Source organism: Zeugodacus cucurbitae, chromosome 4 (genome assembly GCF_028554725.1).
Source record: "Zeugodacus cucurbitae isolate PBARC_wt_2022May chromosome 4, idZeuCucr1.2, whole genome shotgun sequence".
In the NCBI taxonomy this organism is placed as follows: domain Eukaryota; kingdom Metazoa; phylum Arthropoda; class Insecta; order Diptera; family Tephritidae; genus Zeugodacus; species Zeugodacus cucurbitae.
The window spans coordinates 74,043,362-74,071,082 of NC_071669.1; the positions used below are offsets into that span (position 1 = coordinate 74,043,362).

Consider the following 27,721-nt stretch of genomic DNA (forward strand, 5'->3'; position numbering starts at 1 on the left):
CATTTGCCTCGCTTGGCGTTGCTGTTCTGCAGCATAATTGCGCAAATGACAAGTAGAACACGAAATGAGTTCCTCAAACAGATCAAAAATGCTCATTCAAATCTGACGTCTGCAAACAGCACAGTCCACGAGCACACATATTTAGAGCACAAATCACTTGCATATCAACAGGTACTACATGCAAAGTTTCTTCGGTGAATTGCTTTCTTTTTGTTGCCACACTTTGCGGAAAGTTTACTTATCCTGTGCAAACAAACAAAACGCCTGGACTTCTGCCAGCGAAAAAAATAAAAAAAATGCAGAGAAACCTTATCTTACTGACCTACTTAAGGTGCTTTGTGTTGCTGAAACAAAGTAATAATAATAAAACTGTACAAAAGATAAACACAAAACAATATTGACTACAACAAAAACAACCCATTTTAATAGACAAACAGAAGGAAACATAGGCAGACACACAAGTATTGGTCGATTTGTCTACTAAACACTTCGAAGAAATTGCTGGGAATCAGAGCAGCGAGACCGAGATAAACTGGAAAGCGTGAAAGCATGCAAGGCATTTGCCGAGCAAACGTGCTCCGGTGAATTGCAAGTTCTATTTGCCTGCTGCGGCGAGCAAACAACATCTCAATATTTCGAATGCCGCACTTGCTCGACAGCGCAGCCGGAAGTGGAGTGAATACATGGTTCATAAGGAAGCAATTTGTTGTTGTTTTCTTAGAAAATCACTTCACAAATACAAATATTGTCAGATTTTAAAATTATATCAAATAAGTGCAACCAAGAGCTTAAATCAATGTTTAGGTTTAATCTTTTTGTTTTCGAATAACAATTACTTTATGTTTGAGTATATTTTTAGGCTTTTCCCCCTTTTATTAGAAGAACAAATTTTACTACAATTTTCATGACATTGGAATATTGAGAACCATTTGAGCATAACCTAAAACAAAATTGGTCTATTAGTAAAACCCGAGATGAAAGCAATATATTTTGAGATTCGGAAGTAATATCATGTGAATCTGGCACTGAAACCTGTCTCCGTAATGACGAAGCAAAGAACCGCCCTCTGCTGGCATTGAAGCAGTTGAGACTGACCCAATTGCAAACATCTTCTCACAAACAAATTTCCGACATATTTTTATGAACAGATGAATATATTTGAGGCATACAGGAGAGTAAAACACAAACAACAGCAAACATTGCCGAAGATATTCAAATGTTTTTTCACTTGTGTGTTCGCAGTTCGCCCCCACCCACGCTGCCATACGGATAACGGAAATTCAATTTTAAGGCGCAAATTTCGAAAGCCAATATTGTCTGACGCAGACTAAACAATTTCGATAGACACGGCGCTGGCTTGTGAGCAGACAAACATGTAAACTTATTTATACATTTATTTGGCGTTAAGCAAGCGGCAGTCTCCCGTTAGCCGTGTGTTTCGGATTCTCTCGAGCTGTACAAATATATGGCAACAACAATAACATTTGCATACCAATGTCTGAGTCGGAGCGACGTGAGCCTTCCATTCATACCGGCACAAGGCACGTGCCTCTCCCGCGTATCCACCGCCAACAAGTCGTTGCCGGCTTTCCGTACGAGCCGAGACAAGACGAACAAAACTAAAAACAAGAAACGCTAAGAAAATATATTGTTTTGTTGTAAACATGCTCTTTGATTTTCTTGCTGCTAAGTGCTGCTTATTTTTTACTGGTATCTTTGGCGCAATCGTCAGCCCCTGCTCTCCGCAGCAACATGCCACATGCTGCCATTGCGGGTGCCTTCGCCTTTCGTGCTCCGTTCACTGTTCTGTGTTGGAATTTAAAAGACCGGAAAATTGTGCATTTTTTATGGGCGATAAATACGCAAAGTTAGAATTGGTATTTTATAAAGTTATTGGTGTTGTTGCGTTGATTGGCGTCGTTAAGTGGCTGCAATGGAAATATAAAGTGCTGTGCGTTTGCATTGTACCCATTCCACATATTACTTGGGGGAATTCAAACTTTGTCCATTCAGCCAAAGTGCCGAACGCAAAAGTAAGTATTTACTGGAGTTGTGAGTGGGTTGGATGAAGATGAATACCTTAGACTGGCTCGCATTTGTATCTATACAGAATATAAACTGGGTTTAAGATATAGTTTATACTATAGTTTTACCTTATTTTAGATAAACTAATACTCGTACATCGGTTGAAAAGTTGTATCCTTGAAAATATGGTTGGAAATGTTCGTTATCTCGAGAGAAACGATTCGAAATTTAAGTAAGAATACTCCATCGAAGAATATTTCTAAATATCACCAAAAAGTCATAACCTTTTGTGGGGAACGGTCGAGTGATATATTCATATGTATTTAGCACTTCTTTTCTTCGTGTTTCCTTAGGATTAACAGCGTTTTACTTACAGACGTTTTAAGCTCATCATGTAGACGTCATCGAAAAGAATAAATGTACGAGAATTTTCAAAATTTATCCAACGGTATACTATTTCAGATAGTCATTACATTGTGTCACCATAGATGGTATCGACCTGTTAAACATTTCTTACCCTTTTTGGGCGTCAACTTAATTATATTAAAACTTTTTTCTCAGATACATTCTTATATTGTTCCGCAAGTGCACAGGTACATTAAATTTCTAATTGTACCAAATAGCTGCACTTTTTCCCCAAATGGCATTTAAACAACGGTAGTTAACTCATTTCTCATTAATGCATTTTCAACTGCTATTGATGTCATGGTCTCAATTCTCTCGTGCTAATAAGTATATATCTACGAGTATACATAAGTGTTCGTACATAATGACGATTTAAGGTTGCTTTGCTGCAGAAAAATCAATGCTTTCTAGTCGGCTGTGGACGACCGCAAACCCTGAAGCGGCGGGGCTTGTCTGTGCTCTGGTGAGCACTTCAGTGATTGCAACGGCAGTTCTTGTACAGATACACACAGAAATACTTGCACAAGTGCGCGACCACAATTCTCGCAATCCTCAAAGGAAATTGAAGCCAGCAACAGCCGCTGGCAGCGCCGACTGTCTCAGCAACTGTTGTCGTTTATTTTACATAGCTCTGTGGAAAAACGACATAAATTTTTCGCAATATTTTATTTATCTCTACGCTCTGCCCACGTACATCCTTCATTCCTTCAGCGTATTTCACTCACAGCTCTCGAATGCAGTTCTTTCTTCGCTTTTCTCTCGTCACTCATTACGGCGTGTGCCTGCATGCCACAGCCATTAATCCTTTTCCCAAAACGAACACCAATACAAACGCAACCTGTCTTGTCTGACGCCCACAAGCTCACACACACACAACTACAAAAATGAGAACACAGCCAACTCCTGCGGAATATATGCAGACGGACAGATCCATCAACGCTGTCGCTCGCCCGAGTGCATAGTATTATATGAGTGAGTGCGGAGAAATGTCAGTCAAATGCCTCGAAGTGATTTTTTGTTTTTAACTATTTTCTTTATTTTTACCAACTTTATACTTTTTTTCCTCGTTAAAAATCGTTTGGACTAGGAATTGAAGTAGACTTGCTCGAAACGGCATGTTCGATTCACCTTTGTCACATTTAACTGAATTCCAATTCAACTGCATTCTTTGCAGAGATTGAACAGTCAAATCTTGCAATCGTTAAAACGTCAAGATCTTGCTTTTAGGTCCCAACTAACTAAATAATTGCTTGAATAGAGAAAAATATTATGTTCCTCCATTGTATTATTCTTATCTTTATATTAATGCTTCCTCCATCAAAGCTTGTTAAATCCTTTACTAGAAAAGTTCATTCGGCTATTCGTCTTTAAGCCAATATACATATGTACGTGGTGTGTTCAAAAAGTAAAGGGAATCGTAAAATTTAGAATTTTACGAATTTGAAGAGTTTAATTGCATTATATTGATATGTATACCCTTGAGTATACATTTTTCAGCTGTATACAATTTATTTGTATCAGCCGCTAAGGTTAGGCGTGCTTTCATGAGCTCGGCTATTTTCGTTTGTTAAAAGCTCACTCTTCGTTGCTTGTTCATGAATTCTGCGTCCGAAACAATACTCTAACGATGCCACAGCCTCCATATTCGCCAGCCATGTGTCTTTTTCCTATTTTCAAAAATAAAGAGAACTTTAGGGGCCGACAAACATTAATTTGATAACGAATGGAGACTATTTCAAAGGCGACAAGATTAATGGATACAAATAAATATTTTTTTCAAAACACGAAAATTACTGTTATTTTTTGTACAAACATCGTATGTAAATAGTCACAACTAATGCTATGTTCAAACAAGGTTACCGCGATGTCATCAAAGGAATACCTTTAAGACGACGGCAAAGCTGTCTGGTATGATGCAAAAGTGTATCTAGAATGATACAACATATTAGCACGAGACAAAGCTTTTTTGCCTTTGGGATAGATAATTTCGATGTTAAAATCAATGATTATTGCATCCATATTATCAAAACAACAAATTTTCAAGACGAACCTTTTGGCATATCGATCGAATAACCAATTACTTAGCGATCATATTACAAATTTAAACTTTTAAATGGAATTCAGAGGAATGGTTTTCTATGCAATTTCAAGCGCACACTGGCCCACGGTGCGAAACTCATTCACTCGACAACTTCGCGCTTCATTTTCATGCTTGCAATTATCAGCATTTTTCTTGTTTCAACTTACACAATAAGCAGATTTTTTATGGCTTTGAGTATTGCTGTCCCATAATCCAGCAAAGCACCACGCCACCAACCTCAACAACAACAAGTGCTGTGTTACTATATAACTTAAGCTAATGGCTTGATTGCATGCATGTGTATTACATGAGAACACCCTGTAGGAAAACAATTGCATATTTGAACACTAGAGCACTGGAACACCAACACCCAAAGGGTGGCTTTGCTTTGGAGAATACTTTGGGAATTTACACAACTTTATTTCGGAATAAATTCCATCTTATAACTGCCACTTTCAAGTTGGAGCTATTTTAGAACATTCCACACGGATCGTCTCAAGTTAGCTCCTTCAGTATTACTAAAGGCAGTGTGAACTTGGTCAGCATCATTCGCTTTCTTGCTGGGATGTGGTCGTGGGCGGATGTGGGAGTTCGTACAAAGCGTCATGAAGCGCACTCGTAAAAATATTGCAATTGCAAATCTTAGGAGAGTTTCGCCTTTCCAACATTTCATTTCGCATTCTTCTTTTCAGCTCGTTTTTTACTTCCCTACCCTTCAATGTGCCTTCTCCGCACGCTCGTCTTCTCGTCTTTCTTTGTAAGTAATCCTACCAGCATTGGATTAGTGTGCGTGTGTTACAAGAGTTTTTGTGTGTTTATATGCCAACGCAGATAAGACTTGTTATAGAATGCCAAACGGCTTAACTGACTGCAATACCAAACCGACGGCTGATACTCCCGTCCTTCACGGCCCGATCCACCGACGCCAAGTGAGGGCTTTGCTGATATTTCTGTTTCAGTGCGGCTTTAACTGCCCGCTACTCTTTACCGCCAAAAGAAAAAGTATAATTCTTCACTCTCGTCTTTTATGTGCAGTCTTTGTGCTGGCATGTATGTCGGTACGTCGGTGTGTCGGTGTGTCGGTGTGTCGGTGTCCGTTGTGCGTTTCTGCCTTTTTATTTGCTGTCTTTCGCAACTCTGTTAAATTATTGTTCCCTTAAGTAAGTACGGACATGCCAGAACTGTTGTACTGTTGTGCTGTGCGACAAACATTTTTATATTAGCTATAAAAATATGATTCCCTTTTTTACTTCTCTTCGTCTTCCCCAACTCCCATAATAATTTCAGAGTACACACAGAGTACCCATTCTAATAAGGATAGTAGAAACGTCCCTGCAGGGAAACAGTAAGGGAAATTTATAGATCAACACTGGAACGAATTTCACTTCGTGGTTACCTAGGCTACGCAGTAAGAGCCTTCTCTCAGCGTCGCTTAGTGGACCGTTTGGAACCACAATAGCGTTGCATAAAGGTGCCACAAGACTCCTGCTAGTTTCCTACCTAAATGAAGAAAAGCTCGGACGTGAAAGGGTAATATGTAACCATTTCAGGACTAGTACAGTCACAGTAGAGAACCATTATTTATATAAATAAGTAAGTCTGGGTGGGCTTTCTGCAAGTTTGAGTGTCTTAATATTGTTTTTGAGCAGCTTCACTGGTCGCCAATAAAGCTGTTGTGTCCCGAGCGTTTCAAATGTACTCGCTTTTGCACTCACTTCAGCCAAAAGGGTACCGTTGCCCATCCATTCACGCACACTTGCACATTACTAAATACATATATATGTGTCTTTATATTCCATATAATGGGGCTGCGCATGAAAGCGTAAGTATATTTTTTAATGTTTTAAATTGTATCTCGTCTTAACTCATAAAGAGATCTATGTGTATGTGTGTACATATATTGAAACAAGCGCCCAAACAAGAATGACACTTTGGGTTGCTGAGATTTCGGTTGTCGTGGAAGTGAAATGCTGCAAGTAATTACTCCTCATTGTGCTGGCGACTGAAGGCGCTCAAGCTGTCATTCAATTCGATGCGGTTTTATGGCACACATTCTTCACAGTCGCAGATTAGAAACTTTCTGCATTTTAAGACTCTTTCAAATTAATATTTTTTCAGACAAAGTGTCTGCTAAAGTCATTACTTCAAACATCAAAATATGGAATTTTGTTTCGCATGAAATTAGTTGCGCTTCAATGCCAGTATTCTCGATAGTGAGCAACATTTCAGTAACAAGTCAGCAATATTTTGTGTCAGAGCAGGGGTGTATTTGAAATCAAAACGAACCATAATTCGGACAACACCGATGAATTTTTTATGTTGTCCGGTAATTGAAAAAGCACATAAATATACAAATCTTGATAAGCCTGTGGGAAATGTTAAAAAACATATCGCTTCTTAGGCAGTTAAAAGAAAGAAATAAATCCCCCGACCTCAGGCATATATACACTCTTCTGATTACTCATTTGTGGTCTCTGCACAGTTGACAAATCTTGGCACGGATTTTCATATGCTAATATTCGAAACAGCAGGCGGAAGCTGGCACTTACTGCGATGCGTTTGAGAAGTGGCATGGCTTATTCGCCGGCCTGTGTGTCCATTCGTTTTCATTGTTTCATTTTTGCTTCTGCTGCTCACACGCTGTGCACAAATGTGACGTCCAATTGAAATTTTTATTCATAATGCTCCTGCTATTCTTACCATGCCCTGTTATGCTATTTTCGAGTGCTCCATCATCTCTGTTGCACTTTCTGCATTTATTATGTTCTTTGCTTCATATCCGAACCGTTTTACTTCAGCCAATTCCGGCATATTTCAAGGCGATTTCCGTGCTTCATGCGGCGCTCGAAAGCGTTTCCTGCACTGCACCGCTGCACTCGCCAACTCAGTGTTCGCAGTTTTACAGCTGCTACGCTTGGCGCGGTCGCAATTTGAGATTTCATTTCCATTTAACGCAGCAAGACAGCTAGCCAATGAGCCAATGAGACATCGAGCCAACAAGTCTCAAGTGCTGGAACGTTGTTGTTTTGCGGCGCAGAGTTGCCTATTTATTCATTCATATTTCTTTAGATATTTAACAGTAATTCATTCTTCTAACGCCAGTTGTTAATATTAATTTGGCTTTTTCTTCTTACAGATGCCACGTTGGCCGAGGTCTTCGACACACATCTGCGCGGTCCCGGTTTCGTGATGGAGCCGCCCGGTCGCGTTGAGTTCTCCAACTCGTCTGGCGGTTGGCTCGACTGTTCGGCGTCCGGCAGCCCACAGCCCACCATCGACTGGGTGCATGCGGACGGCTCTGCAGTCTCGGAAATCCATGGCGTGCGACGCGTTCTGCGCAACGGCACATTGGTGCTCTTGCCATTTCCGGCGGCGGCTTATCACCAGGACGTGCACAACACGATTTATCGCTGCATCGCCAGCAACAGTGTGGGCCGCATTGTGTCGCGCGACGTGCAAGTGCGTGCCGGTGAGTAAAATCAGCAATAACTTATTTGCTTTGATAATGTTATGGTTATAGAGCCAAATATACCTGTAAGAGTGAGTTACAGAGAATTTTCGCTATTCAAAACCAATGCGTAGGTATGGCATGGGGGTCTTTGAAAATAAGATTGCGCACGTCGGGTTCAATGCCGAGTGGGGGAAGTGCAGCAGTCGCTTCGTCTTATATGTATTATTTGTAGCTGAATTGGCATTATATGTGAAACAACAGTGAAGTTTAATAATTTTTTGTTGCGATGCATTACAAAAACAAAGTAGATTCTTTAGACTTAGTGACCTCACAAATGATAATATATTTATGAAGACTATGATCTATTTCTTATGAAGTTATCAAGGTCTCACTATTCATTTTAAAACTAACTAAATCCCAAATAGATGTATGAAACCAATTGTGTAGTTTAAGATAATATGAAAGAGAGAGGACTAATACTCATACATATCTCGGATTAGGACTTTATGTAGAATAATAAGGAAAAGACCTACTTGAAAATAAGAGAGATGATGTATGGAACAAGTTTAATTCATGAAATATCTATCTCAGAGATTTGTATTTCGAATGATGATCAACTTTGGGTCTGAGGCTAGTTCTCTTCCTTAAATATTAATTTGAAAGTCAATTAAAGTATGCCCTTCAAGGACGCATGAAAAATTTGTGGAGAAATGAGTCCTATAAAAATATCAGAGACGAATCAGATATTGGATAGGAATACTAGAATTCAAATTCATTGCTTTTATATGTTTTAAGTATTGTAGTAAAAGCTTTTATGGAGAAATATGAAATAAAGCATTAAGATTCCATGCAGAATGTATTACCTTAATACCAGTCTTCAACTTTACCAGAAATGATCTCAAAGCAACGTTGAGTGTTGCTGTTGTTATCTTGTATGTTCTTTGTTAATAAATGTCAAAAATTCAGTGTAGAATGTGAGCATTTTAACAGCATAACTAACTGTAATTCGCCTTGTTGCAGTTGTTGCGCAGGCATACAAAGTGGATGTCGAGGTGCTGTCTGCCGCCCGAGGATGCACCGCCATACTGCGCTGTGTCGTGCCGACGTTCGTTAAGGAATTGGTGCGAGTGGTCTCGTGGGTTCATGAACCTGCTATCTACATCTACCCATCGCTACAAGGAGGTAAGTCAAAGCAAGAGCGTTTTCACTCTATTCTTTCCTCGTTTTTCTTTTCCATTTTCCTCCATCAAAGCGCCGAGTCTTACGCGAGCAACGAACATACCATAATGTCGTATAAAGTTCGCCAAGTGTGCGCTTTTTTGTCAAGATTTGACAGTGAGTGCAACCAGTGAGCGCGACTTCGCATTAAAGGCGAAAATGTGATTACTTGCGGGAGTGACAAAACCAGGCGACAGCCGGAGGCGAGCAGCAACACTTGTGCGTACGTTATCCTTTCAGGTGTGCCAGTGGGTGTCCGGATGAGGGATTCTCTTTGCTCTCAAGGTGTGAACTGTGACTTTCTTGTCCTGCCGGCCGCTGCATATTTAACAACTAACTCTTCGCCATTGTTCCTCGTCGCTTTCTTGATCAAAATTAACTTTGTCAGTTTCTTATGGTATTTCGCACTTGTCGCGATTTCACTTAAGGCATTATGCGCGCGCGAGGAAAATCACCTTAAACATTGATTAAACAGATGAATAAAATATGAGGCAATTAATGAGTAAAACCCGTTAACTTCTTCCACAGATGGCAAGTTCCACCTGCTGCCGACCGGAGAGCTGCTGATCCACAATCTGCAGGAGAGCGACGAATCGCAGTCGTTTCGCTGCCGCAGCATGCACCGTTTGACGCGTCAAGTAGTCGTCAGCTCCCCCACCCGCCTCAGGATAAACTGTGAGTACCTCGACATTTCGAATTCCACACTTTAATATTTTAGTTATTCTCCCATTTGTTGTTGTGTTAATATAATTTTTAATTAAAATGCTTCTATAATTTATGTATTTGAATTCAGTTGTGAGCATTTTTTGCCAATAATTACAGTTTACATAAGCTTTAATATTAAAGTTCAAAGCCCAAAATGTAAATTAATAATTTTGGTGAATAATTCAGCGAATTCACATGCGAGTTTGTGTGCGTGTGTGTGTGTACATTATCTTTGTTTAATTTCAGCCTCACTAATTAGCTGCTTTTCGGGCGACCTGGCCACAAACGCGTGCGTCGAATATATTAATTGAATAAATTTATAATTGAAATGCGTGAGCACCACACCGAATTGTAATGAAATCGTTATATTTCTCGATTTCCTTCGTCGCGTACTATTTGTATTAGTTGTATTTGTTGTGAACGGCGCTGAAAGCTTTTATGAAACGAAACCACAAACGCATAAATTATTTTTTAACACTCGCGATTCTATTTTGAATTGAAAACTAAAATATTTATTTATGCCCACACACACACACACACACACATGCATATGAATATAGGAAAAAGGGAAGCTTTTCATTTACATTTTTTTAAAATAATAATATTGGGCGATTTAACGATTTTTAATCCAAATTACATTGGATAACCAAAATTCAACCTAATCCCGCTATTCATAGCGGAACCTGCCGACGTTACAAGAGTTTAAAATTCACTAGAATCGAGTTACTTCAATAATTCAGGCCAGATCCTAACAAATTCTCAAATAGGCTAATTCCTAATTTCGATCCGAGTATTTTTTTATTTTTTAACCAGAATAATTAGTTTTCAAGTATCGAGTTATATGCTAAATTGTTTACAATATTTTCAGCTCATCGTGGCATTATCTCACCGAGTGTCGTCGAACATACTTCCCATGTGCAGGTCTCACAAGATGAGGGCGCTGTACTGTTGTGCGTAGCTCAGGGTTGTCCATCGCCGGAGTACAAGTAAGTTAAATGAAATACTGAATTCTCAGGTTATAAAAATCTGAGCTTTAAAAAAAGCAAAATTTCTCGGGTTCAATTTTTGAATTCAAAGCTTGGTTAAATTTTTCCCTCAAATTGATATATTGCTAAATGTCCCTGCCGCAGCTCATTATCTCCGACAGTACGATTATGTGTTTTGAGTCTAGAGGAAGCATCTTTCAGTATTTTTTTTTAATAATTCTTGATTACTAACTATGTAACTTTATACTAACTTCGAAGATCCACTGAACTAATAAACGTTCAAAGTAATATTGATATCTGCAACACCTCGAAAGATTTATGAATTCAAGTGAAAAGAAATACAATTTCCTCAGCATCTTTCATTTAAACTGCATTTTGTAGACTTTTCCAGCTTTGATGCTGAATTCCTATACTAAATACGACGCAATTTTCTGCTATTTACCTTTAAAGTGTTCTTCGGATGAATCTCAGTGGGGGTGCGAAGTATGGTTCACCGGAGGAATTTTTGCAATTTCGCCCTTACAATCGCCTCGCACAGGAATATCCGAAGCTGTGACAAGCAGCGCCTATTAAATGTAATTAGTTTTCTAAAAAGGGAGTGCGTGAGGCGCGGAAAGACATGAAAACACATCAACTTCAACTTACACAAAACATGCCAGTTAATCAAGCTCACAAGGCTGGCAAACCACAGCTCGGCTATAACACATAAATAAATAAGTAGCCGAGTGACGAGCATTGCGCCAGCAATCAAGGCAGCTCCTGCGAAAGGACAAAAGGACGAGGGAGGCTACACAAACAAAATTCGAGAATATGAAAAAGAAATTGCTGTTGTTTGAGGCTCGCCGGCGCATGGAGTGAGCGCGTTGTCGAAATGAGACATTTGTCACATTCATTTTAATAAAATAATGAAATTGACGCACGAAAAGTAATAAAAAGCATTTGTGTTTTATTAAAACCACCGAATGAGTGGGCAGCCAAACACCAAGGCGGTGTCGCAGTTGACGCGTGAATATTGGCTTCTCAATGGGGATATACCGTACATTCAAGAGAAGGCAAAAAAATCACAATTTCAAAGGAGTGAGGCTTTGTTGTAGTTGTCATTGGAATCGAGGTTATGACAACAAGTCACAACACTATTGAGACCTCTATTATGATTATCGCTCAAACAGGCTTTGAATTTGAGATTTGTATTATTAGTGGCTTTGTAAGGAGCCAGTCGTTATTGTGAACTGTACTTCCTCCCTGAGCTATTGATATACATACATGAGTTTGAAGAAAATTTAAGAAGAGGTAAAACCATGAAATGTCCTAACTGAGCTTTCCAATTTAATTAAATATCCCTCGGTGGTTACTTGTGCGAGAAAAGTTGGCAACAGCTGCGGCAGCTATTCCTTCGCAAGAGCTGCTTTCTCTTCAGCAATCCTTCCACCCAGAGAAGTTTTCTGAAAATTATTTGAAGATATCATTTCTATGGCTCTATATGCATATTTGTGCGGATATTTTTCTGAGTTTAGTCACACATTTCGATACTTGATCCAAAGCACCATACACCAATAGCTTACTCTAACACCGTTCCCGCGATGGTTGGTTCTACTTAACCGGAACGGACCTGGATTTATATCCACTCAAGGACTGTCAAATCGGCAGCATGTCTCAAGTTAATTTGGAGAATGTTTTATGCCACAACAACAACAACAATATTTTACTGTAATACAACCTAATAGTGGATAGCTTTAGCTTCGGATCGTATTTCGATTACGACATTGTTTCGTGCTAATGTGCGGATAGTGCGAATGAAGGGAGAGCGCAATAGATATAAAAGCCAGTTTTGGTGTTCTGCTCTGGCGGAAATGTAACAGTAATGGACTAATGCCGTTACAGTATATTTTCTTGCTGCTCGCATTGAAGTTTTATTGCTTCTGGTGACAGTCGCGCGTATTCGATTCGATTGTGGTATTGCACAACAATACTTTCGTGTAGAAAGAGTGCTTACTTAAGGTGGCCAGGGAAATAGCAAATGTAAGAATTATTGAGGTATTGCGAATTCCGGGTCCCAAAGTGCGCGTAAACACCAGCTACGAAACCCCCCACCCTACCTAGCATGGCAAGTTGCGAGGAGCCATTAACGAAAGGATAGTGGAGAATGTGAGACACCTAGAACAACAAAACAAATGTGAGTGGTTATGTCTATGTATGCTATATATCTCACGCGTACATGAGTATATACAGCAACAAAACTAACATGCACATAAAAATTTAAGTACGAGAGTAGTGCGTGCGACATGGCCGAGCACGAGTGCACAGTACACCTCGCTCATATTATTAGAAAGCTTCTTAAGTAGCAGATCTGTATGCGGCCGATGTTCAACTAAAATGGAGTCGTCGGAGCGCAGAGTATGGATGTGCTCGAGCGTGACGTGCACGCACACACTTAAGATTTACGCAGAGCCCGAACCGGACATCAAATGGACTTGACAGTGCGGAAGAAATGAAGTACAACATTATTGGCAAGTGTGGGGTGCGAGCATCACCTCCACAAGCAAAAGAACCGAAGTATTTTGCAAAGTAGCTTTCAAATGCACAACAAATAAGTCGTAATTTCAAGCAACATAATTGTGGCGGAGGTATAGAAGGGTAATGCGTGAATGGTAAACCATACCCTCAGAAGTGCTTGTGCGTTATTTATATTTCTATATGTGCTGAATAGTACTCGAAAGCTTCTTGATACTAAGCCCAGGCATGGGTGATCCCACTTGTGTAGCACTTTCCGCCGCTTGACTGCAAGGCAAAAGTTGGAATCACCAATTATGCTGCAGCAATTGCAATTAGCTTGCAGATGTTCGTGCGCATCAGAAGCTAAGCGCTCAATTAATGACTACAAATGAACAGTAAATTTACAAGTACCGTTTGCAATGAGGACTCAGCCACGGTATTGTCGTGCTTAAGCAACGCGTGTATAATCGACAATTATGCAACTGTAGATATAACTGTTTTGCTGTCTCTAGGGACTCCTATACATATATACCAGCAAACATGATATGGCCATTTTCTGAGTGTCTTCAAATCCTATATTGTAATCTATGAAGATATACTTTTACGTAGCGGAATTAACTGAATCACTTTTGGGACCATCTAGAACCCTTGACGCGTTAAAGAGCTCCTCACCGATAACTAAAAACTGAACTCCGATTCTGGTTCATACTTTATGTGTGCAGAAATAGGGTCAATAGTTCAATAAGTGTTGGTTGGAAGACACAATCGTCATTTTTGTTGCCTAATCTCAATAAAATGTCAATATTAGGACGTTCTAGAAATATAGATACACCCTTTCCATGAATTGCTTCAGGTGATCTCATCTAAAAACACTGAACATGTTCTTTACTTTAATTTGATTTTTTTCATTATTTATTTATTATAATGGCACTGAGTTTACTGACAATCTAAGTTCTAACAGCATTGCTCTATACAGGAGTTTGTGACCCTATGAGTAGATATTGATATTTCTAATGCAAGTCAAAAGTTGGCTTCTTGCCTACCTAGCAGTACATATTTGGCACATTCAATATATAAATTTACCTACAAAAATTGCTACTTCACTTCTTCGAAGCGTGCGCACAGGTATGACCGGTTTATTTGTACCTTTAATTGTGCAGGGCTCCAAAATACCTTCAGGGATACCGCAGAATTCCGAATATTGTGAATAACTGTTTGCACCCCTTTTGCAACACTCCCACTTTCGCAACTGTAAATAAACCACACCAATAGTAAATCTAGTAAATAGGTGAGCTCGTGTGCCTCTCTCTAAGTATGTATGTGTGTAAGTTTGAATGGCTTTTTGCCAATTTCTTTCACATATGCTCCTTGCTTTTGTATATGACTGTGGCGAGCAGCTGCAGAACACACGATATTAATGCAACCTGTCGTGTCGCTGCTGAAATAGCGTCGAAGCAATTGCCTGGGAATAATAAAGAAGGTGAGCCAGGGCCAGAAGGATTTCAGCGCAATGAAATATGAATGGAAACATAGTGGCCAAATCGAGCACACATAAACACACACACACACACTCATATGTGCATGTCAATTCCTTAAGTTTCCACATGTTTACACATTGAAAATGTCAAATAGCAAAGTAACACTTGCGACACTTACACGCAATCTACGTCTTCCAGATAGTTAGGGGCTTCTAACAACAAGAGCGACTTAGTAATTGCTTGAATCCCTTTAAATAAAATATACTGGGAAGATTTGAATATTTGAGTATTTGAGTTTGGAATTAAGGATCGGAATGAAGCCTGAAAAAAGGTATGTTCCAGTTTAGAGCCAATTTCATTTGAGAACAAATTTTCAGTCCATAACATATATGTATATACCCTCCAAACATATATATAGTTTAACTAACGGTGATTTGTAACCTGAAGCGATTCGAAATAGATATATTATAACTAGAGCAATGTGCTCACCTTCGCACTGCCTTTTATGAATAATTGTTCATATTTAGAGCAATATCACTCGCCTGCTGTGCGCAAACCTTTCGAAAGTAATACCATTTAGCCCATTCGCCGTACGCACCAGCAATTCATATCTTGAATTTATTACGCAAACTGTGCGGTGTGAATTACAAGCACAAATATGGACCTGCTGTCTCTACCTATGTGGTCACTCATTGCACACCCACATATTCAAACATTCACACCCTGTGGTGAGGCGTCAAACCAGTTCGGAAATGTAGCACTTTTCAACTAGGAAATTCTCTCTCGGGAAGCAAACTAGACGGAAAGGCTTCAAACTAAAGGACTGTATAGTATACTTCTGACAGCGATCTGGCAACTGTGATCTCGGAAGACACGTTAAAAATACGGATTTCTTATATGATTTCTTATTTGGTCGTGTGGTTCGTACTAGTCGTAGAGCAGTTTGTAATTCGTTGATGTGACTGTGGGGTACTGGTAAATGGCTCTGCAAATGCGCATTTGTGTTTGGCATTACGGACGTGTTTGTAATTTACGCGGTCTGTCTGGGCAACATTGCGGTTTGGCAAACACATTTAGCTGCTGCTCTACGGCAGCACAAGAGGCGCACTTGTAGGCGGCGCTGGGCCTGTATTTATGACAAGACCGCAAGTACCGCGTGCTCACAAGTGTGTTACGTGGAGGAGGGGTTGAATTCGTGCTTGTGTAGGCAACTTCATAAACCATCAAACAGCAACCGAAAAAACAAGCAGCGTTTAATTAAGAAATATCACCGCATTAAGCCCCTATTCATACAAATACTTACACGCACACAAGCAGCCTTCACACACTCATGTGGAATTGTGTTTACTTGTATGAAGATGCATATACTTATATTTGCACTAACAAATATTTATACAAACGCAAGCTCGAGAGGCTTAAGCTCGTGTGATAATATTTTAGAAAATATGAGTATTCACAGGCTGGTTGGTGTTGTTGTAAGCGCGAGTGTCATCATGTGTGCCTTTGGGTGTGTGGTCGCTCGCTTGAAGTAGCGAAGTATGTACGTGCAAAGGTATCCTTTTTAATCAGCGCGAACACGCCGCTGCGCAGAGACACTCGAACGGTCGTCGGCACTGTCGCTGCGGTTGCTGTAAGAGCTCTGCGTGTGCCAGTCAGTGTGTATGTGGGGGTGGCAGAGTGGCACAGGACGTGCGGCAGCAAATGTTCTCTTTGTTGTTGCTAGAAAAATGACACTTTCAAATTATACCTTGACTGACGTACGCTCATTCTTTCTTCCACTACTCTTGGATCAGCGGAATGCGTACATATACATATATGTATCTCTTGTTATTAATATTCACATACATGGGAAGGTTGTTAATTTACTCTTTCAAACTGGTGGTTTTATTATAATTTCGCGTAGTGGCTTAGATGTGCGAACAATTACTCGGAAGACTTGGATACGATCGAAGTCTCCGTACAACAAAAAAACGTTACCTATAATGTAAATTCTCCAGATGTGTTTCTCGAAGTAGACCAATATCAAGAAACAGGGAAGGTTAGACGATCATCTTATTAAAAGTTGCCGCTTATGATCTTGCGGAATTTGTATGGCTCTTTGAAATTATATTCGTATCATTTTTATGGTTTTAATCTTTCCGTTTACATGTCATCAGTCATGACTATAAGGAACTTCTAATACTCCTAGGGAATAGTCATCCGATTTCCATTCTCTAAAATATTAGAAGCCTTTTCTACATCGAACGCGGGGATAAAACAATATCATCAACCGAGGTTAGGTTGGGTTACGGGGTTGTTTCTTTAATCGGAGATCCCGAGTTTGAGTACTCTATTGATCAAAAATTGACCAATAGATCCGCAAATATCGACGAAGTGATTTGAGGATATCACACATCTATCGAGGCGGCTAATTTCTAGTCAGTTTGATCGATATACATGATATAGATGTCTTAATCTCGGTCTGTCGTATAGTCAGGTACGCCTACAAGTATTATCACGAGTTTGTTTGGACCTCGTTAAAGATCTAAGATTCTCGTCTGATTCTTGAGTAGTCGACGAACTGAATAAGGCAAGAAAAGAGCTAACAAATATAAAATCCGATTATAAAGTTTTAGAGAACGTTCCTATTCCTCTAGGTAATGATAATTTTGTTTACTGGGCTTTAATGCGCTTCAACACATACATGGTTGTTACATATTATGAGTTACAGAGGTGTTGGCGTTCAAAAGATATTTATACCAGTTTGCATTAAACGCATATTCAGGTGTGTGTGTATGTGTGTGTGTGTGTGTGTGTGTGATGAGTGAGTGTGTTGTAGCGGTTAGGTGCTTAGTCACAACTTAATGCCATATATCTATCTATCCTCTGTATACATTTCAATGAATTTATGAACACATACGAGCACCTTTTTCACGCACAAGTGTAGGTGTATATAATTAGACAAAGCGATTTGCATTCGTTCTCTAACAAATACTCGTATATGCTCTCGATTCGCCCACCATTTGGAAACTCAGTTTAGACTTTATGATATCCCTGATTCTCTGCACCCACCCACATACATACGTATGCGAGTGTGCCGATGCAAATGGGTTTTCATTTAGTGAGCGCTGTTCGCTGACTGAGCAGTGGCACCTTGAAATTATTGTTGTGCAGAAACACGTTGGCACAAAGATTTGTTGTTCATTCAAATTCGCACAACTAAGCGCCTGTTTTTACTCGCACTGAGGATTGTTTTCTTTAATGAAACACACACACACGCCCGCCTATACACAAGTGAAGGCGAGTGCGTGAGGATAAAAATTAAGTAGGAATATATGTAAATGTGTGCTTCAGCGCTGGTTCCGTATGTGTGCCACTGTGTAAATGTGCAATGTTTTGTGTAATGCGGAGCAAATTTAATAACCCGTCGGTGAATACACAGTTATTTTCTTTAAATAAATGCTTTCAATGTTCATGTACTAAATTTCTCACCGACATTTGCACTGAATTGACAAGCGTACATACAAGCAAATACTCAATTGCTCACACATACTCGTATATGTAAGTGTGTCGGTGTGCACATTTGAACTTCGTGTTTTGTGTTTGGAGCATTGCCGCAGGGTGAATGTCGTAAATTTCTGTGTATGCATCTTTAGAACCTCAGTGGTTTTAGTAAAGTCCTTTTATTCTTGTTTGTGTACTTTCATAAATGGCTCACTTTGCTTTGCTGTCATAATAGCTTCGGAATCTAGTTCAGTTTAGCTGTAATTCAAATAATTTCGAAGTAATTCATTAAGGTGATGGCTTAAGCTCCAACTGAGCTCTGTTAATAAGTTCCAATTTCCATGGTGGGTCGATTTCCCCTAGTGAGTCGCAGGTAAAACGTAATTTTAGATTTTTCAATAACTCCTTTCGTTAAAGCAATTCATAACTAGTTTTAATTCCAGTATTTGTGAAACATTTTTTGACCCGATGTCATAATTTTTCTTGATTCATTAAACATATTCTCTGTGGCTATTTCCGTATAACAACCGTCTTATATAATTACCTAATTGCAATAACTTTAAGATTTCAGTGCTCAATCACTTGTTATTTGTATTAAAATGATTTCGCTGTGCACAAGACTAAGTTTCCATCGATTAAGATCCATATATATGACTACATGTCATCCTTCTTACAACTCTCTTACATTTTTCATTTGAAGATGTGGCCAGACTGACGAACGGGCAGTTGGGGCATTACGAAAAATTTCAAAGGCGTCAAAAATGTAATCACATTGTATTTGAATTGATCGTATTGCTGTTAAATGATTTGGAATTTATTTGTGATTACACTGGTAAAAGCAATAAAAATTTCGAGAGGACAAAAACAAATAGTAAAACCATCTCGTCTACGAGGCTAGCCAAAGGGTCACAAATAAAAACACAACCAACTTGCGCATGTATTTATGCTGGATATGGGTGTAGGGGTTTGGGGGTTTGAATTTGCGCCTATCGTCCGCCGCATCAGAAAGGTTCGGTTTTGTTTATATTTATCCTTGGAAGCATTGGATGGCAATGAAAGCGGCAAATGGTTTGACAAAAATTGACGCAGAGTAAAAGGAAAAGGAAAAATTCAAATGCGGTGAGCATCTGCGGTAAGAGTCTTATGTGTGTAGTGAAGTCATCGTAATGAATTTGTTGTCTTCAATAAACTCTGGGCACTTCAATGCGGCCATGACAAATTGGATGGGTCACACCGGAATGACACGATAGGGAATCGTGCGCATTGCCAGAGAGCAAATATATTATTCATTATTCATTGGCAATATCTAGCGCAGAGCCATTATGTGCCGTACACTGTTTCGTAAGGTTAATAAGAAATCATGCATGAGGGACTATTTAAGAATATCTGAATATATCAATATATCAATATACTACGAAAATTCCATATGAATCAAAGTGCCAAAGTAGATGGTAGGATGTTTCGAAGTTCGAAGAATAAGTCAGCGCCTTTTTCTATTCCTATTGACCACTGACAATTCGATAAATATTTGTGCGAAGCTCTCTCCGTTCCTCCCCTCATTCAATTCGGTGTCATTTGAATATTTTTATGATCATGAGTTTTTATGGCTCTTGGCATGCTATCCCCAATATGCAACAACAAACCAACAACAACTTAATATGGCTTCACCAAAATGAAGCAAATGCGCCAATGGGGAAAGATAAGCCAAATAAAAATATTTTTTGGTATAACCAGGCTGCTGCCAGGAAATTATTCAATCCCACAGAAGTTATTAACGAAAGACTGTGCAGGAAACAAAGCGTGTTCCATAATCTGTGTTCTCGTTATTAATAGTTCCAATTCAAGGCGGTAACTTCAAGACAGTTAACTCGAGACCTTTAGGAAATGATTTTACAGCTTCCATATTCCACAGATACCTGCGATCTTGCATGTAAGAGGACATCAAATGTATATTCTTTTTTTCTGGTTTTCAAAGTATTCCTATTTTATTTCTAGAACACTTTCAATTGATTCATCATTAGACTTCAATAATTCAATCAATTTTATATTTTTCTCAAAATGCTTCACTGTTTCGTGCGCAAAATATTCAATCAAATAATTTTATCCATTAAAATGAGAAGCCCTTGGTATGAAGGCAAAACTTCGGTTATTAAAATGAAGAGGGGACGGTCGCAAAAATTCAAAAGACTGCTTGACACTCTGAGAAAACCCAATGAAAAAATGGAGCGGCAAATACTAAGAAGAAGGCTGGGAAAAACTAGACGCACAACGCACGCTCAAACGGGCGTAAGTGTATGTGCGAACATAAGTAGTTTGGGCAGCCAAAAGAAAATACGAAAGTGAATATAAAGCTGAAGATATACTCGAACTTTGTCGAGTGCCACTGGCGACGACGGCCGGTGTGATGATGCTGCAATAGCTGTTGGCAATTTTTTCAGCTTTCCCAAGCCCAGACCAGGACCCAGCTGCTTTACTGCTACGCTCTGACGCTGCTGGCAGATCTTTTTTCCCCTCATTTGGCTCTTCCTTATTTGCGATAGCATCTCCGTGTCTGTTTACTTTTTGTTCAAGTGTCTGTGCTTTTGTAATGTTCTTGTTGTTGTTGTTGTCGCCTGCTGATGTGGTTGATGATAAAAATATTCAATTTAATATTTGTAAGGAAAATGTGATGATACTTTAGCCTTAATGTGTTCAGTCCATCGAGTAATGATGAAGGGGTCGTCGTGTGAAGCACTCAAAATGAGTTACAATAGATGGAGGCGCATGGGGGAGGGAGAGCGGTACATATTCGCAAACACGAATAATAGAAGTACTTGTGCGTGTCGATTGAGCGCTCATTCTCAACGCCAGCTTGGTCCTTTTTGGGCATGTGTGAGCGTTTGATATGTTGCTGTTCTTGCTGTTGTTGCAGGCTCTGAGCTGTTGAGCATCCGAAATAAATCGATGCGCGTTGGTTTGCCTGCCTTTGTGGCTGTTGATTGCCTACTTTGGCGTAGTCCTACTGGATAATAGATTCGAAAGACCTCACACCCAAGCTTGTGTGTTGTCTTTAGTGTAATAGCTCTATCATAAAATTGGGAACCCCTGTTACTTATTATAGTGAAACCGCATATTATTTTGTCGAAGTTAGCTGTGATTTTCTTCAAAATTTCGCCAAATAAGCAAATTATTTTAAATCCTACTTTGCTCCGGATCGTGGGTTAGTACATAACGGCCGCTTAAACGATAATTTTGCATGAAAAAATTTTCTTTGACTGCAATTTATTTTCATATTATGCCATATATATATATATAACTAGAAACAGTTTCGCAAATATCTCTTCCTCCATTATGTACGCATTTTACGTGTTTTTAATGCTCAGATGGCTCATATGAGACATATTTGTTAACAGTCATTTCCTGCTGTTCGTGTGTGTACAGCTGACTCTTTCGGAATTTTGTTGTTGTTGTTCACTATATTAATACGGTTTAATTTTTGTCAGCACTTTTACATAACTGCTATTGAACAGTTATTCGCCACAGTGTTCCAGAGATCTCGTTTGTGATATAAGTGCAGTGTTCTAGAGAATAGCTTGGCTTTCCAAGTGAATTGCTTGGAAAATAAAAAAAATTAAATTTAAAATATTTTGAATTGTTTAATACAAGATATTGCGATGCATTAACTTTGTATTTGGATAAATAAACAGGCTTCTCCTCCGATGATATTAATTTGAAGGCCCCTTTTATTATTGCGTATTATTGGCTCGCCATCTGCACTCGCCGCAGCCTCTTTGGGCATTATTACATTAATAACATTCGGCTTTGCTTATAATTATTTAATCAAGGCCGCTGAGCTGCAAAGAGTAACGGTATGAGCATAAGTAAATATTTTTGCGTTATCACCATGGCAAATTAGACGACCACGAAAGTGATGCCACAAAATGCCATTATGATACACACACACACAGACATATATACAATAATGGTGCCGCAGAAGAGAATACGTCTCCTTAGACATGTGGCACATAGCATAAATAATTACCAACACATGCACAAAAAGTGCGGAGAAAATTAATGGCGAAAGCAGTGAAACTGCCAAATTCGAGATGCCTGCAATGCTGATACACTCTAATTGATGGCAAAGAAAATGGCACGGAGAAAATTAAGTCAAATAGAAAGCATAGAAAGCAACCTAATGCCACAAAGTGCCGCACAGAAGAATCGGAGACGCACTGTAGCTGCAATAAATATACGACTGCTTTAGTAATTTAATCCTTGCAGCAAGCATTTCGATGGAGACACGCGTGAGTGTGTGTGAGTGCCGCCTTTTGGGCGAAAGCAAATTTACTTCGCACCGCTGCTGTTGTTGATGTTGTTGTGAATTTGGCAGAACTCCCAGTAAATGTATCGTTTCGCCATCTATGCAACTAACTGAGCCCGATTTCATTCCGATGGAGAAAAAGTCAAATGAGGACCGAGTTGTTTGTGTAGTCATTACAGAGAAAAATCACTTAATAGATTGTTGGAATGCGATACTAGTTCTGAAAATTAAATAAATTGAGTTTTTAAAACCAGCTGCTTGTTCTTGTTCAAGGTTGAAATATTTTCTGAGCATTTTGGTTTTGGTATAAATTTATTACAATGAGTAGAAAGCTTAGTATGTCACTACCCGAATGCATCCAAAACTTACCAGTCTCAAATGGGCAGGAAAGCCAGACTTTCTCTATGTGCTTATGCCATAATGAAGAATCGGGACTGGCATCTGCAGGTTGGCGCGCGTCGTGCAAGAAAGCCAGAGGAGCTGGCACTGCCACAAATGACCGAACAAATACAAAGGCGCTGGCGCCGCAATATTAACGCCGAAAATTATGGCAGGCATTTGCCACGCCGTGATATAAAATGTATTCTCTAACAAAAGAATGCCTGGCAATAATTACTGAATGACCGGCACAAATACTCCTCACCTACCGCACAAGTACATACATACATATATATGTAATAGTAGCATATAAATATGAATTGAAAGAAATTTGGCCATTCACTGCATTTGCGTGGGGAGTTTGAGACTGAAGGAAACTGCCTGTAATGGCTTTTAGTATACCCAACTCTTCATTACTATGTGGCAGCTTTTATATTATAGTATATACAAAGCACATAGTATATGAGAATTTGCTGTTTCGGTGATTTTTACGAAAATTAGTATTTCTTTTTCAATTAAAGTAACATTGTTAAGCCTATTAAATTTCTACTTCAGAGTAAACCCAAAAAGAAATGTGCTTTTAAAGTTCCGTATATGTCTTCAATTGCAGTGATAAATGTGCTGTGAGTGTAAAATATCCATGAAAAATATGAAATTCTCTTTTAGCTTTGTGCTGAAGAATTCAGTAAGAATATGAGTTTTTCTTTGTGAAGAAAGTGGGTGGAGGTCGTCGCAAGCATTTCTCTGAGCTTTTTATGTTGCCATTTTGCTGTCATCGCTGTAAATGAAAGCTTCAGCTACACACATGAACGCAGTGAGTCTTTTGCCATAACTCGTCGCGTTCTACGGAGTAAACTGAGATGAATGAAACTGTTAATGTGCAAGGTGACGAACGTGTCTGCGACGACAACGACAACGCCAACACACCCATCAACACAAACACAGATTTGTTATGCAACTTGTGCGCATAGATTCATTGCAGACATTCATTTGCAGCGGGGGTAGGTCAAGGAGTAAGCAGTAAAAATGTTTCAATAAAAAATTCGTTAGAGCCCTTTTCTGGGACGGGATTTGCTACGTTGAATGCAGATAATTTTTATCTAATCAGACAACTCAGTTGCCGTGGCAACGTCAGCTCAAATCTGCTTCGTGTATAATTTTGGACGGTCTCGAAAACATTTTCATTTTCAATTTTTATTCTCACAACTTTTCATAGAAATGATTTTGCTTACCGCCCTTCCTTCCCCTCTAGCCATCAATTTGTTTATAGAGAGACATTTTGCTTGGCTCGCCTCACACATGCGAATGTGTTTGTTGCGGAATCGCTGAGACTGTTTATTTGTTAAAGTGCTTGCTTGCTGTTTTGCTGTTGCTTATTTGGTTTTGAAGTTGTTTTAATGCCGAACTCATGTGAGTAATGGGACTCCGGGGCGTATACGTGATGCGGAATAAATTTCATACTTTACAAAAAGTGTTGCGATTAAATTAAAGTCAGCAAAGTGAGTGAGTAAAGTGAGCCTATTTGCTTGCGTTATTTACACGAAATTTGCATATTTCAATTTATCTTTATTTTATTTACTTTATTTCATGAAATGGGTCTAATAAAAATGTTCTAAATTTCAAAAATAATTATTTTGGGTGTGTGTGATTTTTAATAAAAAGATTAGTACTAGAAAGGGTGTAAAATTAATCAAAACTATATTTCCACACTATGATAGGATTCCGTTGCTGAGCTTTGCTCACTTCATCACTTGTGCTAACACTTGGGTTATTTATTTTGGCAGTCCCTCGCAGCCGAAATTGCCCGCATTGCGAAGCTTCTTCTGCAGATTTCAGCGCTTGCAATGCTGATGTTCTCTGCCTTTTGTCACTCTCTGAAGGGTCTGTTTTCGTTGTACAGCTTTGCAGTTGCACTGTTTGCTATTTTTTGTTTGCTGTTGTTGCTCTACTCATGAGTGCTTCACTTGTCTGCCTGTTTGTTTGCTTAAGCGCGCCAAAGTTTGGTTGCTTGCATATGTTTAGCTATGAAAATAATCAATTTGCGTCAGAAGTGTCAACGCCATCATTTACCACTTGCCAGCGCAGAGCGGCAAGTGCACACACCCATGCCAACAACAACCGCTTGAGCTTGCTTATTTATGTAAGAAACGAAATAGGAGTGTTCGCTGCGTTCGATGCCAGATTCCAGATTTGTCACTGCTCGCAAACGCTCTGACACTTCGCATTGCAGAAGCGCGTTTGGCGTTCTTTAAACATCACTTTAGCGAGGCGATGCACTCTCCGGCGCATTTGCAGCTATAAAACATGTTTAACGCAGCCATTTTTGCTTAAGTGCTTCGCTCTTGCACGCTTGCTCTTGCACATATGCTCCACATGCGGGCGGAGTTTGTGTTTACATTTTAAATGTCTGTGAGGAGCATTCGCCGGAAATGTCTGCAGTTCAATTTGTCAGTGACAAGTACAATTGCAAATAAATCGCGAAGAATTTCGTGAAGACATTGTGTGCCACATATCATTGCTGTTAACTTATTGTGAGCCCTAAAAATGGCAATAACGATAAAGGGTTGCCACATTTTTATTTATACATGTTTTATTTTGCAACATAATAGTTCTTATAATTAACGGTTATACATGGCTAATTATTCACTGTTTCATGCTTATCTTATGCCATGCCATGGAATATGCTGATTTCTCTTTCAAAAGAGAACTCAATTAAAATTACAGCTGATGAGTGTGAGGTTCTTTACGTAGAAATCATTCACAAGGTGTTACATATGGATCGTATGATCACCTCATTATCATCCTTAGTGGTATCCAGAAAGGCTACGACGACTAGTTACGAATTTTCGAAACAATATCTATAAAGTATAATAATATTAATCCTTTGAAGACTTCAAAAGAACGTGTTCCACATGTCCATGGAAACTGCGGAATACAAAGGCCCTGAACAAGGGAGAGCCGTGCGAGCTCATACTCGACGGTTTCACTGTGTCAGAAACGAATGGAAGCAAAACGAGGTTTTTTCAGCAATTTTCTCATTTCCTCTTTCATCGACAATTCATTTATCTTATCCCAAGTAAAATCAATTATTTTCTTATATTGATGGATTTTTAAAGTCCACAACTTTGCATTTCCATTAAGAAAGAAAGGCAAACGTGAGAGCGTACTTTGTACACACGCTATCACTACCGAGAATACTTCTGAGCAAAACGGGAAAGCGTTGCGATGCTTAAGTAGCCAAGTGGGAGGGGCCGCGAAGAGTATGGAGTCTACAAAACGTCCAAGTCTTCACTGATTATTTTGCATACATTCCACAATGCCAAAGCGTGTGTGTCTGTGAGCGCGTGTTTATTTAGGCGACGGGAGGACCGTTGTTTTTGTGCGTGCAGCGGAGGGGAAATTAATATTTCTTGATTGATGAATACTGACAACCTTTTTCGCACATGACTGAATTTACATCAATAATAAAATATGAAAAATGGCAAATTGCGAAAAAGTACGAAGGAGAAAAGTATTATTTAAGCGTGTGTTAGCTTTCAATTAAGTGCGGGGACTCGTGGGTGAGTGCCGATCCAGCAGTACAATTTTTATGGTTTGTTATGAATTTATAATTTTATAGATGAGGTCTTTCCGGACGGGACCGATGGCTTTTTTACGCAATATTAATATATATATATACGATTAAATATGCTAATTAAAAATGCTAATTAAAAATGCAAATACAAACATATGTATATTCCTAATAGTAAACTTTTTTCGAATTTACACACCTTTTTTTGTACTTTCAGCTGGTATACCCACAATGGTCCCGGTCCACTGCCTGTGCTCAGCGGGCCACGCGTACGTCTGCTCGGTCCAATACTCGCCATAGAAGCGGTGACGAGCGAGGATTCGGGTGTCTACAAGTGCACCGCCAGCAATGTGGGTGGCGAGGCGAGCGCCGAGTTGCGGCTCACTGTTGCCACGCCCATACAAGTGGAGATCTCGCCGAACATACTGAGCGTCCATATGGGCGGCAATGCGGAGTTCCGCTGCATTGTGACCAGCAACGGCAGTCCGGTAGGCATGCAGAACATCCTCTGGTACAAAGACGGACGACAATTGCCCTCATCGGGCCGCATCGAGGACACGCTGATGGTGACGAGAGTGAGCCGCGAAAATCGCGGCATGTACCAGTGTGTGGTGCGGCGACCCGAAGGCGACACTTTCCAGGCGACAGCTGAGTTGCAACTTGGAGGTGAGAATATATATCTATGTACATCACTGGCTTTACTATTGATTTTATTTAAATTTTAAACGAGTTCGTCATTTCGATTGTGTTCATATTCATCAATTATTTACTATAGAGATATAAGCACTTTTCTTCGAACTATTGAGATTGAGAATTTATGAACTATATACTTAGGTATATGTATATATGTGGAGTTTGATATTATTCAGCATTATAATTGCTTTAAAATCGTCTGATTTGCGGTGAACATCATTCACGAGCGATGCACAATAATGGGTTTTCGCTTAATTTCCGGTTTGATGTAGTTATTTTGTGCTCCGTTGCTCTCTCACACTATTCAAAACACACACACACACACACATAACTAAACGGAAATTATTCCATTTTGTATAGAGTAATGACCATGGAAATTATTCTCATTTCCGATTTGCCCAAAAGCTACAGACGGACTTCTCACATATGCACGATATGATAAATATGCATAACAA

At 39.4% G+C, this 27,721-nt stretch overlaps 1 protein-coding gene across 8 annotated transcripts in view; it reads left to right on the forward strand.

Annotated features, from left to right (window-relative positions):
• The window catches only part of LOC105212932 (cell adhesion molecule Dscam2), an 81,652-nt gene that overhangs the window by 9,221 nt on the left and 44,710 nt on the right, over positions 1 to 27,721 (forward strand). For all 8 annotated transcript variants that reach the window (XM_029040720.2, XM_029040717.2, XM_029040716.2 and 5 more), the window contains exons 2-6: positions 7,647 to 7,979; positions 8,982 to 9,143; positions 9,708 to 9,854; positions 10,753 to 10,870; positions 26,791 to 27,239. In XM_029040720.2, coding sequence (XP_028896553.1) covers positions 7,647 to 7,979; positions 8,982 to 9,143; positions 9,708 to 9,854; positions 10,753 to 10,870; positions 26,791 to 27,239 — 1,209 coding nt within the window. The remainder of the gene's footprint in view (positions 1 to 7,646; positions 7,980 to 8,981; positions 9,144 to 9,707; positions 9,855 to 10,752; positions 10,871 to 26,790; positions 27,240 to 27,721) is intronic.